Source organism: Protopterus annectens, chromosome 6.part1 (genome assembly GCF_019279795.1).
Source record: "Protopterus annectens isolate FY-2018-M chromosome 6.part1, PAN1.0, whole genome shotgun sequence".
Classification (NCBI taxonomy): domain Eukaryota; kingdom Metazoa; phylum Chordata; order Ceratodontiformes; family Protopteridae; genus Protopterus; species Protopterus annectens.
The window spans coordinates 102,681,065-102,700,861 of NC_056738.1; the positions used below are offsets into that span (position 1 = coordinate 102,681,065).

The following is a 19,797-nucleotide window of genomic DNA, read 5'->3' on the forward strand; positions in this document are numbered from 1 at the left end:
CCCTCACACACACAGTGAACCATTAAGCTGGTTTTACATTGCCCACTCTTTCCCTTTCATAAACTGAGTGACTTTGCCTGTTTCAGGATTTATCAGTCGTTACACTGTAAACCTGTTGAAGGGCAAAAGCTTTATTGTGTGCTCACTGGCCTTAAAGAGAATATAAAATGCATGACACAAACTGCAGTCTGGAAAACTGTTCGTGCTTAAAATAATTCTGAAGACGTAGCACGGTAAACATGGAGAATAATAAACTACAAAAATCAGGGAGAAAAATATTCATAAAAGGAGTCGGTTCCCACTTAGCACAAGCCCGAGGACAGACTGCTTTGGGGTTTTAGAATAAATACGACGAAGAGATCCCCACTGCTGGGAAAGAGTGGAAAATAGGGACGCCAGAGAAGAATTAGGCAGAGTATTTCGTAGTATTAAATAACCCCTGCCAGATACACGTGGCTGTCTTCAGACTGCCTGCACTTGCTGGCACATAAACCGCAATCGCTTGATTCCTGAAGTTCGAGTGGACAGATTGTTTAGGGCAGCAGTAACTGCTGGTCACGCTAGCATTTCTGTAATCGGTTGTTGCCCTTAGTATGGCATATCTGGTTCCTAAAAACTATTTGTTTCTGAAACCAGCCATCTTCCAGTGTAACTCTGTTAAGACTGACTTTTTTATTCGTTTACAAGAATACGCTGATAAGTTTACAGCAGCTGTTTGCAAATCTATATATTGAGCATTTCTAAACATCTGTCATAAAGCAGCGAAAAGCGTTGCGTCCCAATGCCGCTACTATCGTGCGAGCTGCATAAACTTAGATTATATGGTCCCTACCCACACAGAATACTGCATCAAAGCAAATAGTACGAATTATTTTTCAACCACATGCGTAATGTTTTTCTCCAGTTTAACTGAAGTTATTTGACCTGACTTTTTAGTTATTATGACTAGACTCATCATGTCCAATGTATCCAGTATTACGGCAACTGAAGGCAAACAAAGATTTTAAAATTAACTTTGCATCTGTATTACAACTATTACTGGATTTTCCAGCACTGTGCTTTGTGTCTTCTGTAACGTTACTGAAGCAATATTCTCAGGAACATCATGCATAGAAATTTGAAAGGCCTTCCCTTGCCTATGTTAGTTGAAATCTTGTTTTGCTCTAACTGGAAGTGGTGAGAGAACATCTAACAATATATTGCCCGGGGCTGTTTGGAGCCGAGGTTGTTGGCTGTGTTGAATTAAATAAAAAAGGTCTGGGAGAGGCGTTCTGACTCCAGTGTGTCTGCAAGGCTCTAAGCCCAGCCAAACGTCCATGGCTCCCCTCTCTGTTTCTCTTCGCATGCCAAAGCGAGCTGCGTGCCATCAAGCATTCGGCTCTGTCTCTGCTGCCCCTCAGGCACCGAGCACGGGACCTTTTAATCGGCCACGTCTGCCTCAGTTCCTGGACTGCCACTGAGGCAAGTCAAGGAGCAAAATAACAGTGTCTTCTTTGACGTCAGGGAATCCAAAGGATTTTTTGAGAATATAAGGAAATGGACAATGCATTTAACATTAGTAAAAGAGGCAAAGTTTGGGAATCAGAAACATACATGATTCTGCATAACAGTCAGTTCCTGAAATTAATTTTACAAATGCCTACTTGTACAAAACATGCCAAAACTACTTACAACATACTGAGTTGGAGTGTTAACAAAGCTACTTATAACTATCTGCTAAAGTGGAGGTAGTGACGTCAGATCGGGATAGTTATGGGATAAATTCGAGCGGCGCCAGGTCTCGGGAGGGCGGAGTTCAGTCTCCTTGTTATTAAGCTGGGATTGATGGATTCCTGTCTCTGTATTAACATTCACATCCTGAGGCATTTCTACACAAAGCCCGCCATGGGTGAATTTGCAGTAAAGTCGCAGAGTTATTGCATACTTCTTTACTAAGAACTAAACCTTACTGGACTGCATATTTACATTCTACATAAAAGCAACTTAATGAATGCAAGAAAAAAAAGGAATGCAGTTAGTTACACTGAAACAATATTTTATTTTAAATAATCTCTTCATGTCATAAAAGCAACACTGCAGTAATGTTTCATAATAAATAACAAAATGCATCTCAGTTTAAGACAAACAATATGTGTGTATATGCATGTGGGTGTGGGGTGGCATTCGTTTTACATTGTAATTTAAGAGACAATAAGCGTACGTGCTTGTGTGTGTTGGGGGAAAATTAACTGTCAATATTTTGACCTTATTTTCCAAACTGGTTACAAAACTAAACAAATTCGTACTTGAGAAACCATGACAAGAAAAGGAAGAAACACGTTCGTTTGTCCATGTAATTAACTTTTGAATTTCTGTAGGTTTCATAAAATAAACTGGTAATGCATATTAATAAGGTAGAAGGAATCTACAAAAATGACATTTTCATACAAACACAACCGTGATTGTCATACAGACTAACTCCCGTACAACCTTTCATAAAATATAATTTAAAACACAAGTTTATATCTACATATATTTTCTTGAAACGTCAAAATGAGGTCATTGTCCAAGGCACCTATTTGAAACACATGCTTGAGATATTTTAGTGGTGGTTTGATGCTACACATTTCTTACTAAAATGTGCAGTTTACGAATGGAATCGTGTCTTGCTTTTAACTTATCATCTTCACACAACAGTTTCCCTTTCATGTAAGACCCCCGCAAGACAAGGCAATTAATACTGTATCTGCAGCTTGTAACATTTTATATTTTGTTAAGCGCCTTTTGGGGGGGCTAATATCAAAAGAACTAAATTTGGAATGGTGACACGATTTTCTTGGAACTAAAAAAACAGGTCTCCCATCCATTTATTTGTTATTTTTGGTGTTAAAGAACAAACTACAAAATCACCTTCGATTTGTAGCAACACGTCTGTGCAAGTATACGAAATGCATACCACACGTCCCTCGCAGCTGCATTCACTGAGTTTGGTGAGAAGTTCATTTCTTTTTGTAGCCTTTATTCTATGCAGTTCTCTGATGAAAAGAAAATATTTTAGAATATAGCCCCTGCCCCAACCGCAGAGCTGTGATGATGTTGTAGGAGGGAGCTGGCCTGAAGATGTGAAGTCGAATTAGATGCAGGATACCAAGAATAATTTCCTAGAAAAGCTGGAGCCGCTGTGTTAGGACTACTGCTCTGAGGGGGGACAGAATTTGTAGTCATTCTCTGATGTGGAGAGAAGTCCCAATTAACTGAGGCAGCAGGAGAGCTACATGGGGGAGAGTCACTTGGTCCTGTATGTTGCTGCTCTGCGGGCATTTCTCCACTCTTCCACAACTTCTTGAACTTGGATCGTCGGTTTTGAAACCAGATCTTTACCTATTGACAAACAATAAGAATGGAAAAATATGAATATCGTGAAATTGCTACACGTTGTTCCAGTTTACATCAGTGGTTGCAATAACAGAGGTGTCTCAGAAACAATACATTTTATAGGATGCATCACATAATCACCTGTAGTTTTCCTGTGAATGATGCAGTTAATGTTGCAGTTTTTTTAAACAATTATTTTCTCGGAAAAGTTTTAAACGCATGGACTGTTTACCAAGTTAAAATCACTTGCTACAAGGAGTACACGAAACCTTACATAAATCTACCAAGCCCTCCAGCGGGATCCTGAGCAATCCATGGTCAACGGTTTCCCTAAGATCAGTCACCTATTTTTATTTGTGATAAGTTATTTGCTGTACAGACTTTATTAAATGGATCACTAGCACACATACACTATTATTACGGAGAGATGTATGTTTCACTAAATCAACAAACAGCAACTACGGAGATAATGATCTGTAGATCGAGACACATGTCAAGTGTTAAAAATAAGTACAAAATGGAATAATACTATCTAAAAAAATTAATTAGAGGCTAGATTATTCGGTATGCTTTCTCACCTGAGTCTGAGTAAGGCCCAAGGAAGCTGCCAGCTCAGCCCTCTCTGGCAAAGCTAGATACTGGGTTTTTTGGAATCGCCTTTGTAATGCTGCCAGTTGGAAACTGGAATAAATGGTCCGTGGTTTTCGAACTTTCTTTGGCTTTCCATTTACTATTCTGATTTCGGGCTCGCAGTCTTCTTTTTCTAGATAGACCAATAAAAGAGAAACACTGTAAACAACACACATGTGGACCCAAAAACAAAATACGCAATTTAACACAGTTTCTAAGAAAGCAACATACGATCTGCTGTAACTGGACAAACGCATATTTCACGTTTTAAGTAAAGCAAACACTCTTAAATGTACTACAAAAATTACTATGCTTTAGTTTGCACTTATTTTTCTCCTAACAATAACTGTTTTGTTAAATATTGCAAACTACATCCGTCTTTGACAAAATAACGTTGATAAATCCAGTCTGCTACCCAAGACAAGTGTGCTACAAATAAATATGTTTCACGTTGGCCCGTGTTTTTCTCCTAACAATGGCAACATTAAATATTTTAAATGACACCTGTTTTTGAAAAAAAAATAAATAAAATGCAGACGTCTAGTGCGCGATGTCAAGCAATGCAATAATAAAGTCAAACGTAGTTACGGTAGAGTTACTTGAACATAAACACCATAATAAATGCATTCAAAATATATGCACTAGAGATAAATAATTTGTTATTGTTAATCTTAGAAAAGACTGACAGATGAAGCTAAATGACATAGAAGTGAATGTGGTGATCTTAGTTCGAGAACGCACCCATACAGGGTGCTGAGGAAATTATATTTTGACAGGGCCTTTTAAGCACTGTTACTCCAGCAGTGATCTACGAATTACCTGTATCAAAGACAATAGTGCCACAGTTATCAGTGCGATGTTTAAGCCCCCTTACCGTTCTCTGGGTGTTGAGGAGAGGTACTGCTGCCGTACTGTCCGTAGGTACTGCTGTAAGCGCTGCTGTAGCTCAACTCGTAGGGCTTGGCACTGTAGGCGAGGCAGCCGCTGTTGGTTCCAGTCTGGAACTGCTGCTGGTAAGAAGGTTGCAGCTGGTGGTGGGGATACGGGGATCCGTGTTGTTGATTTGTGTAGTAACTGCTGTCTGTTGCCGTTGAAACGGGAAGCGTTGGCGAATCCTGAGCCTTGTGAAGGTGGTGGTAGCTGGTTGTGTTTATCTGACTAGAATGCATGTCTGTCACAAGACTGTCGAATACTCCAGTCATCTTACTGGGATCGTTACTTAGGGTGGCACACAATACACAGGGGTTCTCTGGACTGCACCTCTACGGGTCCACCAAGCCTGGGGAAAGGAAAATAGCTGGGTCTTCAGTAAATGCGCCTACCTACAACAGAAATCATCCTACTGGGCCTGTCTAGAAGTGAAGGAGGAGGGAGGAGTCCGTTTTCGTCTCAAACCTTCGGTAATCTGCTGCAGACCACTCAGACGGGCGGGCATTTAACATTCGTCACGTGAGGATTAGTCATCGTCACTTAGCAACAGCCAATGGACATCTTGCCCCAGTGAGACCCGCTCGACAGGTTCTAACTCTTGAGTGCAGCCTCTGGTCCCAACTACTGCTGAGAGAAAACACTTATAAAGCTGTATTTTATGGTTTCTGTTTCATAAACACACCAATACGATCACCTCCGTTTGCTATATTTAGCCCAAATGCCTTATAGGCACTCCATTAACAGCAAATACAAGAAGGTTCAGGAACAGCAATGGACTGTATGCGCCCATTGTGGGTACTTGTCATTAATTTCGCTTTTGTTATACTTCAGATGTGCATACAGTCTTGCTGTTCTTTTTCACTTGCCATTTGTGCAAAACAGACTAGTGAACAACAGGTTTAAATAATGCTTAACAGGCTGCAATATGTGAGGTAAAACTGATTTAAAGGTTAAAAATAAAAATCTGTTAAAACAGATTAGAGAATGTAAGAATGTGCTGTAAGTCCTGAGAAAGGCACATTTGAACTCCATAAATAGCGACACACTTCTTTGGCTATGTAAATCATTGACTTAATTGTTAACAATAATATAAATCATATTTTGTATAAGCAGAGTTAAAATATAAGGGAAAATTCCACAGTCTACCTCTTTTGTTGCTTGAAATACACGGAGGAACCTATTTTATTAATATGGGAATCGTGTTACGAAAGGGTGAAGCTAGAAATGTATATTTTGTACTCTTATGCTCATGCTGCTGCCTCCAACACCCACTTGTTTAAAAATGTGGGGGTTGGTATAATGGTTAAGGTGTTTACTTTACAAGCATAAGGTGCATAATTTGATTCTCACATGGGGTAATTGGCTAGGCTGAAAATGGCCCATAAGGGCAGTTAGCCTAGTACTAACCTATGAACCCTCAAAATGTTGGCCAGATACACTTTCCAAAGAGGTCCACTATTTTCAACAGCTGCAACAATTTTATAGGTGCATTCTTATCAGATAAGCATGTTTTGTTAAGCTTTATACAGTAAACACTAGTTTAGACAATTATAAATGTTCAATACTGTTTGATCCATAAAGTTTCTGAGAGATTCAGGGGGGAATGTGCTCTCCTTTGAGTACAGGGAGTATGGCTATCTACACTCCTGTGTTATTGTTCGTCAGCTAAGCTAAAACTATTTAACACTGAGCTATTACTACTTCTGATACCAAAGAATAAAATACAGTCTCTGTTATCCCGTTGGGTCATGGGATTTAATACTAGACTCCATGGCAACGTGTACTTTTTAATTCCTCTTTGCTTCAGACCCAAAGCCCTGCAGCGCCCCCTTGTGTTGGATACGCGCAGTGTAAAGTCCATGCTGTCTATTAATGGCGGTCACACCTAGGCGCCAGCTTGGTGAACTCTTCAAGCAGGGAAACAGTAATTTTAAAGCCGCAAGGCTCATTCCAGTATTCACTGTCTCATTGGGAATCACGTGAAAGGGTCTAATTTTACCTATCCATTCTTGTTGAAACAGTCGCATCCCACAAGACAAGTTTATGCGTACTATGGGAACATTCCAGTGTTAGAATCATGACTTCGAAGTAGTTTCTTTAAATTATTGTTTGGTGTCTAACATTAACCTTGTGATCACACTGTCTTAGTATGTTGACTTCTTTTACGCTCCCTTCTTTTTTATAATAACAAGCGCTTAAATAATATTGCTTTGCTAGTTTAATCACATCAAATCCTCCAGCAGTCATTCTGTCTATCAGATTAAATCTGAGTGTTTACACGAATTCTTTGCATCATCTTCGCCTGGAAGCTATACGTGTTGTATTATTACGCTGTTTGACAATTAATTGCATTAACATTGTCACCGTCTACGTTGTCGTAGTAATTGCAACGAAATATACCACCCAGTAAAGCTAGTCTCAACCCCTTACCTCAGGAATCAGGGTCAAAGCCAAAAATAAACAAGGACAAATGTCTGAAATCAGGGACGCATTTAAAATATCAGTACTACTGACTTTAAAGGGCGGTAGAATAATAATAATAATAATAATAATAATAATAATAATAATAATAATAATAATAATAATAAAAATAACGATAATATGAATTAGCATGGATTTTCAGAGCTAAAACAAGTCTGTGGCTTCCATGGCTGTCATTATTTGTTTAATGCACTCCACTATCTTTTACAAACAATTGCAACCTTTGGGACTGACAGTAAAAACATGAGCCCCAATCAAGGACATCCCTGGAGATCCCAGTGAAATTGCAGGATAAATAAAAATAGGTGAAAGTTAATTTCTGAACCATATAAACAGACACTTATGACACCTGCAGTCCTTCTAAAGAGCATTAGTAAAGTAACGTTTAATTCAACTTTACATTTAAAGTGTTACCTCTGAAATAATTTATTGTAAGCTACCTTTCTCGATACCTTAAAGGATGGTCTTAATAGCTGTCAATCTGTTGCCTCAAGAATCAGGGATAACGCCAACAATAATTAGGGACAAAGACCATAAGTTAAGTATATTTTTGAAATAGTCATGCTTTAAAATGCAATTTCAGAGGAATACAAAGTCTCCAAATGCAATGTCTAGCACTATTAGTATTAGATCCCTGTAATCATCGGTGTTGTGGCAGAAACTCAAATTTTAGGAGGGACATGGGAAACATTTAAGCCACAATCTAGCACATCTCTGAAAATCAGGGACTTGAAAAATATGATTTTATTCTTCCAAATGTTGCCGGTTCAGTCGCATTGCTCTTTTCTATTTTTCTTCAACATTTCTCTCAGCCGTTCTTCACATAAATATTCATCTCAGAACATGACAAGTGGAAAACGAGTGCACAGAATTAAAACTAACAACGGGGATGCAAAACTCAGTGATTCATAACTCCCAACCGTTCAATACCAGATTCAAGTACAAAGTCAAAACATTCCGGGATAAAGGTTCCGAATTTGGACGCATTTCAAAATTTTAGAGCTACTGGTTTGGAAATCTGTCAGAATGAGAGTACATCAATTAACACACATTTCTCAAGCAGAAGAACTATGTAACTGCAAGGAATGTCACTCTTTGTTAATTATAACACACCATCTTTTTTCCTCAAAGTATCAACATTTTAAGGAGGGACACATTAAAATTATGTGTCAAAACGAAGGACCTCCCTCAAAGTTGAGAGATATGATGAGTCGAAATTGGGCTTCGATATCAGTTCTCTACCTTGGTAAACAAAGCCTAAATAAAAACAATAAACAGCACTATTGCTTACAATGTTCGCTGGATACAGAGCCGTATACAACGTTATGAAAATATAATTCAAAACATCTTAGGATAGTGTGTAAAGCTACTTTCCATACAAACAACATAAGCTTTGCCCACATACTTGTTTGATTTGGGAATGCACTTTTCATTGATTTGAACAATAACATATATATTATTTGTCTGACCAGGCAAATATTTTTGTCGAGCAGTTTAAAATGTGCACTAGTGGTGCTGTTTGGTAATACGCTCAACGTTTTTATTTTTGGATATACGTTGCATTTCATTGTTGCATTTATTATATTTTATCATCTGTTAACCGGGTAAGTTAGTGAAATGGTTGAAAGACTCTTTCTCAGCTATGACTCAAGCCAGTAAGGGAAGGCCAGTTACAAATATCGATTGGACTGCACTCACAAAAGGCACTGCATGCAGTCAAATACACACTCCTAGGCAAAAGTTTACATAAGAACAAAACTGTACAGATATACACCCAAGGGAAGCAAGACAGACTTTTGTTCAACCAATACAGAGAAGAGACATAGGAAGTATCCAAATGTACAAGTACACATGGACAATGTACACCAGCATGGGGCAAATTGGTTGCTAAAGCAATACATTTATAATTCGTAGCATGACTTAATTATTGTTGATTTTTAAAAATTACCCTTGGTATTTTAAAATCGATTAATTTGAATCGCGTGCCTCTTTTCAGGTCTTGTTTCTTATAAATGGTTGTATTTTATTAGTTATCTCCCTTTCTTTCAATCACATTACAGCGGCGAGTTTGTGGTACTTATCAAATCTGTAGCTTGGTAACAGACATTTAAACAGCGATGACACATTGAAATGTTAGTAAGTTTCACAGAGGTATCATCAAAAGGGAGCATTTAATGTGCAATATATTTCGAACCCTCAGTGAAAAAAGTAAATCCTGGTAAATCATTATTTTATTCATATCAATTATAGTCTCCACACTTTGACCTGTATGCAATCTAAAATAGTGTGTTTTTGTTATTAGAAATTAAAATATAGTACAGTACAGATACATGCCGTCTTAGCAGAAAACGAATCAACACTGAATGTAAGCATTGACTGCGAGTCTTCAAACGCTGGAAAAGTTTCTACAGTAAGCTGTCCCTTATAAAGTGTGTGTGTGTGTGTGTGTGGGGGGGGGGGGGGGGGGGTGAAATGGCTACTCATATTACTACTGAGCAGCAACTGTGTAAACAGTCTTATTTCATGCACTATTAAAATCAATCCCTATCAGAGTCAGACACTGTATCACAAATAAATTAATTGGCAGATACGGACCAGCTTCTACATCACAGTTGGCCATTGCTTTACTCTTAGTGAAAAACTTGAACTTGGTGTCAAAACTAAAGCAAATAGTAAAAAAGTTTCCTTGATTTTCACTCTCCTTATGAAAACAAGCACATGCAGAAATTTGAAACTTTTTACATTTTTCATTACAAGTGTTTGCTGGCAATGGGAACGTCTCCCCCAACCTGCCTTTTTTTCTTAGCTTTTAACTGAGCTTTGAGACCGAGTAGTTCTAAATTATTTCATACCTCTCAACTGTACAGATTTTCGTAGAATGTCCAGATTTTTGCCTCATATTTTTGGTCCATTTTTCATAAAACTGTTTTTCTAACAAATCAGTGGCAAATCATTAAAGACTGAAGTCAGAAAATATCGACAGACATTTGAGTTTTAGATTTCATACCCTTCAGAAAATTCATGCTAATGCAAAACCTGCTATTCTATTAACTTTCTAAGTTTGTCTAATATTTAAAAATGTCCCTATTTTTGGACATTTCCTGCATTATTTATGGCTTTGCCCAGATTTTTTGCTCTAAGAGGTTGTGAGGTATGGTTCTGATCGAGGAAGACTTGTTTCTCGACAGCTTTGATGGAGTAATTCTGATGTATCCAGAAATGTTTTTGCAAAAATCATGTTCTGAGAGCATGGCTCATATGAACTGTTTTATCTCAGATTGTAAAGGTTAGACAAATGTACAACAGCAATTTTATTCACAGGAATTCTGTGACACACATTGGTTTAAATGTAAAAGATTTTATGTGGTGCCACTGATTTGTGCTTTTCTGGAATCATAGCTATCACTTACTCCAAAAAGTTACAACTCAGCAGGAAATCTCTATATTTATCAGATATTAACAACGTTTAAATATTTTAACTTTCCCGAAAAAAATCACAAGTCAGTATACATAGCTTCACGATAAGTATCCTGAGTGATAACAGAACTGCAACAGCATATATATATTCTTGTGGGCCACTACCAACATAATACAGGGATCAATAATTCTGTATGACAATAGCACTGGCTACATGATTCAAGAAAAAAAAACCTTTCATAACCAACTATTAATCTCTTCTGTCTAACCCAACTCACCAGTTCTATAAGAAGACCTGGTAAATCATCAGGTAGAGTTCAAAGATTCAAAAATTCAAAGAAAACTTTATTGTCATTTAGGAAACACAAGTGAAACCTAAAAAAAGTTTGGGTATCAGTTTGTCATCAGAGTACAGAGGCAATTTTAAGTATAAAAAGAATAAGAAATGACATATACACAACTATTCTAATAACTAATACACATAAAAGGATACACCTTATAACCTATTTCTAGTCAGGTTAAACTACCCATCCATATAAACCTAAACATATGAACAAATAATACTTTACACAGAAAAAGAGAAGAAAAGGCAGTTCATTAACATTGTACATGAGGAAGTATTGCAATTGCAATTTTAAGAGAAAGTTATTGCACTTCTGTAAGAATATATTAACTATAGTGATTAAATAATGTATCACTTTCAGTAAAATATTACTAGTGAGACCACATTTGGAGGTAGGAGATGTCAAAGTTGATGCCAGGGTTTATGAGCCTTATTACTGTTGGATAGAAGCTGTTCAAGAGCCTGCAGGTTCTACACCGGATGATGTGGTACCTCTTGGCAGATGAAAGTCTAGCAAACCAGCCAAATGCTGGATGTGATGTGTCACTAAGTATTTTGTATGCCCTCTTTATGCTTCTTGTTGTAAAAAGTTCTTACATGGTTGGAAGATTTCTGCCCATTATCTTCTATTCAATCTTCACTACTCTTTGAAGCTTTTTCCTCTCTGCCGCAGTACAGTTTCCATACCACACAGTAAAGTTGCAGGTGAGAATACTTTCAATAGCTCCTTTATAGAAAGTGTATAGAGCATTCAGAGGAAGCTTTGCTCTTTTGAGCCTTCTCAGGAAGTGCAGGCATTGGTGAACTTTTTTAATTATCTGTCCTGTGTTCACGGATCAAGAGAGGTCTTCTGAGATGTGTATACCAGGAACTTTGTAGAATGAACTCTCTCTATCACTTCACCATTGATCTCAAATGGCGAGTGAATGGCTGGCCTTTTTCTGAAGTCAATGCTAATTTCCTTAGTTTTGTTGACATTTGGATCCAAGTTGTTATTTTTGCACCATTTGATCAGAGAGCTGACTTCATTCCTGTATTCCCTCTCATCATCATCACATATGACACCACTACAGTGGTATCATCTGCGATTTTGATGATATGCTTATTGGGAAATTTTGTAGAGCAGTCATAGGTAAGGATGGTGAATAGTAGAGGACTAAGTACACACACCCTTGAGGCACACCAGTGTTGAATGTAATGATACCTGATGTGTTGTTACCAGCATGACTTCTGTGGTCTTCCAGTCAAGAAGTCAAAGATCCAGTTGCAGAAGCTTTGTTGATGTCAAGGTTAATTAATTTGCCTATGAGTTGCATTGGAACCACTGTGTTGAATGCCAAGCTAAAGTCAATGAACAACAGCCTGACATAGTTGTTCCTCTCTTCAAAATGTTCCAGAGGGAGGTGCAGGGCCACCTAAATGGCATATGCAGTGAATCTGTTTGGCTAATAAGCAAACTGTAGAAGGTCAAAGGTCAGTGGCTGAGCTTCTGACATATGCTTTTTTGCTATCCTTTTGAAGTATTTCATGACATTTGAGGTTAGTGCCACCAGTCTGTAGACATTTAAGCAAGTTGGAATGGCTTTTGAGCAGCAGGATTCTATTAGTTACCTTGAAGCATGCTGGAACTCTTTCATTAGCTATGGAGGTATTGAAAATATCTGTAAGGATTAGGTACAGTTGGTCTGCACATTCTCTTAATACTTTACCCATAATGTTATCGGGCCTGCAGCCTTCCTGGGATTCACTTTCTTAAGTTAGCTTCCACTTTTCCAGGGTTAAGTTTGAGCACTGACTCATTCTGACCAGTGGATAGCTTTGTAGCCTCCAGGTTGTTCTTCTCCTCAAATCTGCCATAGAATGAGTTCAGCCTGTTCAGAAATTCCGTGCTCTCATCACATTGAACTGACTTGGTCTTGTAGTCATTTAGCTGCTGAATGCCTTGCCAGAGGCTCCTGGTATCCCTCATGTCCTCAAAGCAACTTTGTACCTTTCTTCTGTACTCCCTCTTGGCTATGTTGATGCCCCTTTTTAGGTTAGCCCTTGCTTCACTAAGACCCATCTTGTCCTTGGCCCCAGATGCCTCATTCCTTGCCCTCCAAAGCTTATGCACTCTGCTGGTTCGCCAAGATTTTTGATCGGCTCTAATTGTAATCTTCTTAGTTGCACATATGTCCTCCATGCATTTTGAAATATATGCCATTGTAGTGTCTGCGTATTCATCTATGTTCACATGCTGATTGAAACTGGCTGCTTCCCTGAAGACATCCCAGTAGATATTATCAAAATAGTCCCTGAGACTTTCCATTGCCCCTTTGTTCCAGACCCTGATCATTTTCTCAGTGGGTTTTTCTCTGATCAGCAGAAGTTTGTAAGCAGGTATTAATCTTATTAATCAGATCAGATCAGAGCTACCCAAGTTTGGCTACTGCACTGCTTTGTATACTCCCTTTATGTTGGTGTAAACCTTCTCAAGGGTATTTGCTCCCCTTGTCGGAAAGTCCACAAACTGATGGTAGTGGGGTAGCACCTCTCTGAGATCTGCTTTATTGAAGTCCCTAGCTATCACATATCACACACAAATCACAAAGTACACACTACAATGGTGTAAGGGATAAAACAAACTTTAACAAAGACACTTTCATACCCATCTTCAAACAGTGTAACTAGGAATCACTAAAATATCGTCCATTAGATGAAATTGTAAGTTTCCTTTTGATGAAGCTATAGGACTTTTCAGTAAAACCTTTTTTAATCTACTAGACTCATGAATTCTACCACATAAAAAGGGTCAAATCAACACCTGCCCCTTGGTTGATTTTAAAATGAAAACAAGTAATGGCACCAAGACAAATCCCTGTGTAACCATCAGAGTTACTGGCACCTAAGAAGAAGAAAAAAAATGTTATATCCGCTTTCAACAATCCCAGTGCCAGAACACCCAAACCCTTTGGTCATCTATAAACAAGCACCTCAAACCAGGATAAAAATCCCAACTTTGATCTTCCCGATGAAACTGACTTTACTACTGCATGCAAATTCAATAAAATTGTTATAATGACTGCCAGCATACATTATTCAACTTTAAAAATGTGGTAGCTTTGCTGAACTCATCAGTTAAAGGCCTATAACCATTCTGTCCCCACTGCCAAGAATGCTTGAAAACTGCATCCGCACAGAGCTCCCTAGCTACTATAACAAAATATTATATTTTCTGCTACTCAGCATGGATTTCATCCTGGCCATAGCACTGAAATAACCATTCCAACATCTTTTGGACACTGTTAATGAAAAATATACAATTGAAAGAGACATAGCTGCATCTACATTTCTGGACTTATCCAAGACAACTGATACAGTGTCACACCCACTATTAATATCAAGATTAACAGATTTAAGCATTAACAACATAACCACCCAGTGGTTCTGTGATTACCTTCATTAATGCACAAAGTTTGTCTGTTGGCAAAAGTCACCATCCAGCTTTGAACTCACAACAATAGGTGTATCACAAAGAATGATTTGCTTTGCAATATAAATAGTAAGCACACTGCCATAAGCCTATCCACTTTGATAAAGTATGCAGATTATTCAGCACTACTTTGCTTTTCCTCAAATATGAGCTTCAAACTAAAATCCAAATTGCATTCACTAAAATAGAAAATTAGTTAATACAAACAACTACTTCTGAATCACAAAACAACTAAGTTAATTGGTTACTCCTTCCTCCTCAAACTGTAACCACCAGACTTTAATAGACTGTTCACCAATAAAACTAAAGAAGAAACTGTAACAGAATCAAAAATCCTAAATGTGATCACTGAGTAAAGCTTAAAATTCAGTTATCACATTCAGTCTATGGGAAAAAAAAACAAAAAACTAGGCTTGCTCTACAAAGTTTAACCTTATAGCTTACTAAACCCATTTATTATAGTATGTGCTTTTATACTTTCAAACATCCTATATGAGACATCATTGCAAACTTACCTAACAAAACTCACCATTGTCTGTCTACAAAAAACAAACAAAAACAAAAAAAACTAACATTCACTCACCATAAATAGCTCATAATAGCCTCTATAATCCTGAAAAAATGCCCAGCAACTAACAAACCACTGCAGTGGTATACATCTCATAGGCAAAATCTCAAAAAAAAAAAAAAAAATCACAATTGAGACTCACTTTACTCATTACATGTGGCAAAATGCTTATCTTTTTCCTTTATACAATTAGACAAGTCTCAGCCTTTCCATACCTTAAAATCTCTCCAAAAATACTTTTAAACAAAATGAACAAGCCAATACACTTCATCACCAAACTAACTCCTCCATACCCTCTTAATTACAAATTTCATCACTTTCACATTCTCCTGTATTAATAGCAATATATCCTCCCCGCGGTTGGGTGGGCATTCGAAAGACATGCGTAAATGGGCGTGCCTTCGTTGAAGGTTGAACGTCGAGCTGGCACCTCGGTGTTCGTGAAAAGCTACTGCCAATCATTAGTGGACCGGAGTTCCGCTGTGGCGACCCCTAACCGGGAAAAAGCCGAAAGACAAACAACAACAACTTAGTATCTATTCCATAATACTTATCTACCCACTAAAAATATAAATTTAAAAATGCCACACAGGTGGAACTGCTTCAAACACTGTTCTGCTGTAGTACTGTCACCTGTTTATTCATTGCAAACTCCTATATTCTCTGTTCATGCACAATGCCATTGCAAGTATCTGTTTTGTTTGTATGGTAGGACAAGTCCTTGTTTAATAGTGTTTACATTCTTGTACATATGTTTATATTGCTCTGTTGTAAATATCTTGTGTAGAAATGCAATTAATGTTACTAGTGTGTACTTTGAACCTCTGTTTGTATCTAACTACCCTTGGTGCTTTTCTCCCCTTACTTCCACTGAAAAAAAGGCTATGCCCTTGTTAGACTTTCATGTTAAATAAATGTAAATCATCAATCAATCAGTTAATTAATAAATGTATGGTAAGACACAGTAGTATGATCTTGTTTGCTGATATCTGAGAAATTAAAAAACATATATGTATATTTTACTTAGCGCTTTCATGCAGGACACTGCCTGCACTTCTTCAGACAAAGTAAAATAAAGCACTTTACATTTTTATATAATACAAAATGCTTAAGCCAAACCCACAATTAATTGGATAATTAATTAATTTATCCAATTAAGTCAACAATGCAGCAACCACACAAAATTTGACTTTTAAAAATAACATCCATCAGAAGTATTCATATAAAAATTTCATCACAACCAAACACTTTCAAAACTTAATTTTCCTATGTTATTATAAAATATAATTCATTATAAAATTATTAACTATCTAAATATAATTTAAAATAAATTCATTTTATATTTATTTTATGTGTTTTGTGTTGTATTAAAAGGAATAATAATCAAAACCGAATTTAATTCCAAATATGCACCAAGACCAACCATTTTGTTATTAACGAAAATGCAATAAGTGTAATATGGAATTATTAAATCTTTAAATGCATATAAGCAATCTTACAATAATATGCATATACCCATCCTTATAAAAAAATATGTATATATTTCACTATCTCTCCAAAGCTTTAATGTTAAGTAAACATTTAATAGAACATGCATCATTAATGCCTGGATAGTTATGGGCATTAGTTTTCAACTGCCATAAAAGTTCACATTCTTGCAACTTCAAATACCATGGCCCCCCTCTAGGATTTTTTTCGACTTTTTCTACTACATTAAACAAAAAACTGTTAATAAGCATGCTAAGCATGTTATGGACAATGATTCTCACAGTTTTTTGTTTAATGTAGTAGAAAAAGTCGAAAAAAATCCTAGAGGGGGGCCATGGTATTTGAAGTTGCAAGAATGTGAACTTTTATGGCAGTTGAAAACTAATGCCCATAACTATCCAGGCATTAATGATGCATGTTCTATTAAATGTTTACTTAACATTAAAGCTTTGGAGAGATAGTGAAATATATACATACTTTTTATAAGGATGGGTATATGCATATTATTGTAAGATTGCTTATATGCATTTAAAGATTTAATAATTCCATATTATACTTAATGCATTTTCGTTAATAACAAAATGGTTTGTCTTGTTATACATTTGGAATTAAATTTGGTTTTGATATTATTGTTTTAAATACAACACAAAATACATAAAATAAATATGAAATGAATTTATTTCATTTTTAATTATATTTAGATAGTTATAATTTTTGAATGATTTATATTTTATAATAACATAGGAAAATCAATTTTTGAAAGTGTTTTGTTGTGATGAAATTTTTATAAGAACACTTCTGATGGATGTTATTTTAAAAGTCAAATTTTGTGTGGTTGCTGCATTGTTGACTTAATTGGATAAATTAATTAATTATCCAATTAATTGTGGGTTTGGCTTAAGCATTTTGTATTATATAAAAATGTAAAGTGCTTTATTTTACTTTGGCTGAAGAAGTGCAGGCAGTGTCCTGCATGAAAGCGCTAACTAAGTAAAAGTTTTGGATTCATCTGACTGGCGTTATTTGTTTAGCCTCCGTTTTATTTCTTTTTCTGAGTTTGTGATTTTTAACCTTGTTTATATATGTATATTTTGTTAAGTATAAGTCTAAAACACCATGGATGCCAGATGGCATGTATCAGTGCTAGAATGGAGCCACATTTATAATATGGTATCTGAGTCCTGTATTCCACAATTCAAGCAAATATGATACATATTTGAAACTGCTAATATGTTTCACAATGAGCTGTCACTAATTCAAGGACCGTACAACTCATGTTGACATTTTTACTGTATACACACTTTGCACTCTTACCAGATCATATCAGCTTGTGGATGCCCCATTCCTTTGTGATGCACAGCATACGTTTCTCACTATATTATTATCAATATTACTAATGTTTGAATACTTCTGATATTTGCAATGGCATTACAGTGGTGCAGTGTTTTGCACTGTCAGCTCAAAGCAAAAGGTTCTCTGGCTCATTTCTTGGCTGGGGTGCCAATTGAATGGAGTCCACATGTCCTCCTCGAGTTTACATGGGTTTTCTCTGAGTAATCCAGTTTCCTCCCAAAGACATACAGTGGGTTGATTGATGACTCTTAATTCTCCCTAGATGGGTGTGATATAGAAGAAAGGCCTAGGAATGTATTTCCATTCCCTACTTGCCTAGTAAGGGTGGATGGCAGCAGTTATTCAGTGGGTATTTTTATGAGTTACAGCTGACTTGTGAGCTTGATGAAATAGTTACACATTGCTTTTAGATTCTACACTCCTGTTCCCCCCCAAGTCCAGTATAGACCACTTCCCCTCTGTCTACTACCTTCTTGTCTCACCCCTCTTACCCACTGGATCTTCCTCTTTTACTACTCATCATTCTATTACCTCCTCTTTAACTACTGTCTTGTACATATTATAAGAACAAAATTCAGGAAAACATCCATCTAATAATGCCCCTAATAGCTCAGAGAAACTATGACTGTGCAGCTCTAATGAGTATGTCAACAGAATAAGACTGTTTACTGGAGAGAAAATGTTCCAATGCTAATGTATTTTAGTTTGCTGAAAACAATATGAAAGCTAATAGTTCCTTCTAATATACACTACAAACAAACACAAACGTCTGTCTAGTAATGTACACAAATGCGCATGTGCATGCGTGCGCGAGCACGCACACACACACACACAAACACACACACACACACACACACACACACACACACGCACACACACACACACACACACACACACACACACACACACACACACACACACACACACACACACACACACACACACACACACACAAAACACATACAAGAACCAAAGTAACAGCATGTCTAGTTACATATTTCAGCTTGTTGCAACCAAGAGAAAGTATAAGCACAGTAAAACTGACTAGGTACTGGAAAGAAGGACTAGTCAAAGTAAGGCATATTGGTACATTGATATTAAAAGTAGCAGACCCCCCCCAACACACACACATTACACACAGGAATGAAATGCCAGCAGTAATTCATGTAGCTTGTCTCATTAACTCATAGTAACTAAAAGGCATTGTGACAACTGAGCTAGTTTGGGTGCATTAACATAAACTGACTAGTATGTGTGCATACAGGCACACATGAAAGTACACAGAGATGCACACATGAACACATGCACATGTATACTAAACTGGAAAGTGTCCTCATCTCAACAACCTGAGGGTCTGGATTCACCACCAGGTTTGGAGCTGTCTTCATTTCAGGACTGGACCCTAACTGTCCCCTGTCCAGGGAAGTACATAGTTCCCTTACTACAGTAATAATTACAGTTTCAAACCTCAATCCCCAAGTAGTGGTTGTGGACACCTACATCATCATAATGGTCTTCTATACCCTCCCCTTAGCATGTGAGTGCATTCTAAGCCACATGTGATGGGGAGGTTGTGGCAGACCATCGTGGTGATGTGGTGCCCTCTTCCACAGCATGTGAGAGCATTTTAAGCCACATGCTTAATAATAGCTGCCATTATTAGAATGGTATTGTCAATCATGCCCTCAGTCTTCTCTCCCTACTAGCACCTGCAAGCTTCTGCTTGCAAGTGGTGAGCACATTACAGTGGAAACATTCCCT

At 37.2% G+C, this 19,797-nt stretch overlaps 1 protein-coding gene across 1 annotated transcript; it reads right to left on the minus strand.

The window, feature by feature from the left end:
• Positions 1 to 2,018: 2,018 nt before the first annotated feature.
• Positions 2,019 to 5,413, minus strand: DLX2 (distal-less homeobox 2). The gene is made up of 3 exons (XM_044075539.1): positions 4,859 to 5,413; positions 3,933 to 4,117; positions 2,019 to 3,360 (listed from the first exon to the last, which is right to left on the minus strand). Exons 1-3 carry the CDS (start codon positions 5,184 to 5,186, stop codon positions 3,034 to 3,036), a joined length of 840 nt encoding a protein of 279 aa, XP_043931474.1. The 5' UTR covers positions 5,187 to 5,413; the 3' UTR covers positions 2,019 to 3,033.
• Positions 5,414 to 19,797: the final 14,384 nt, after the last annotated feature.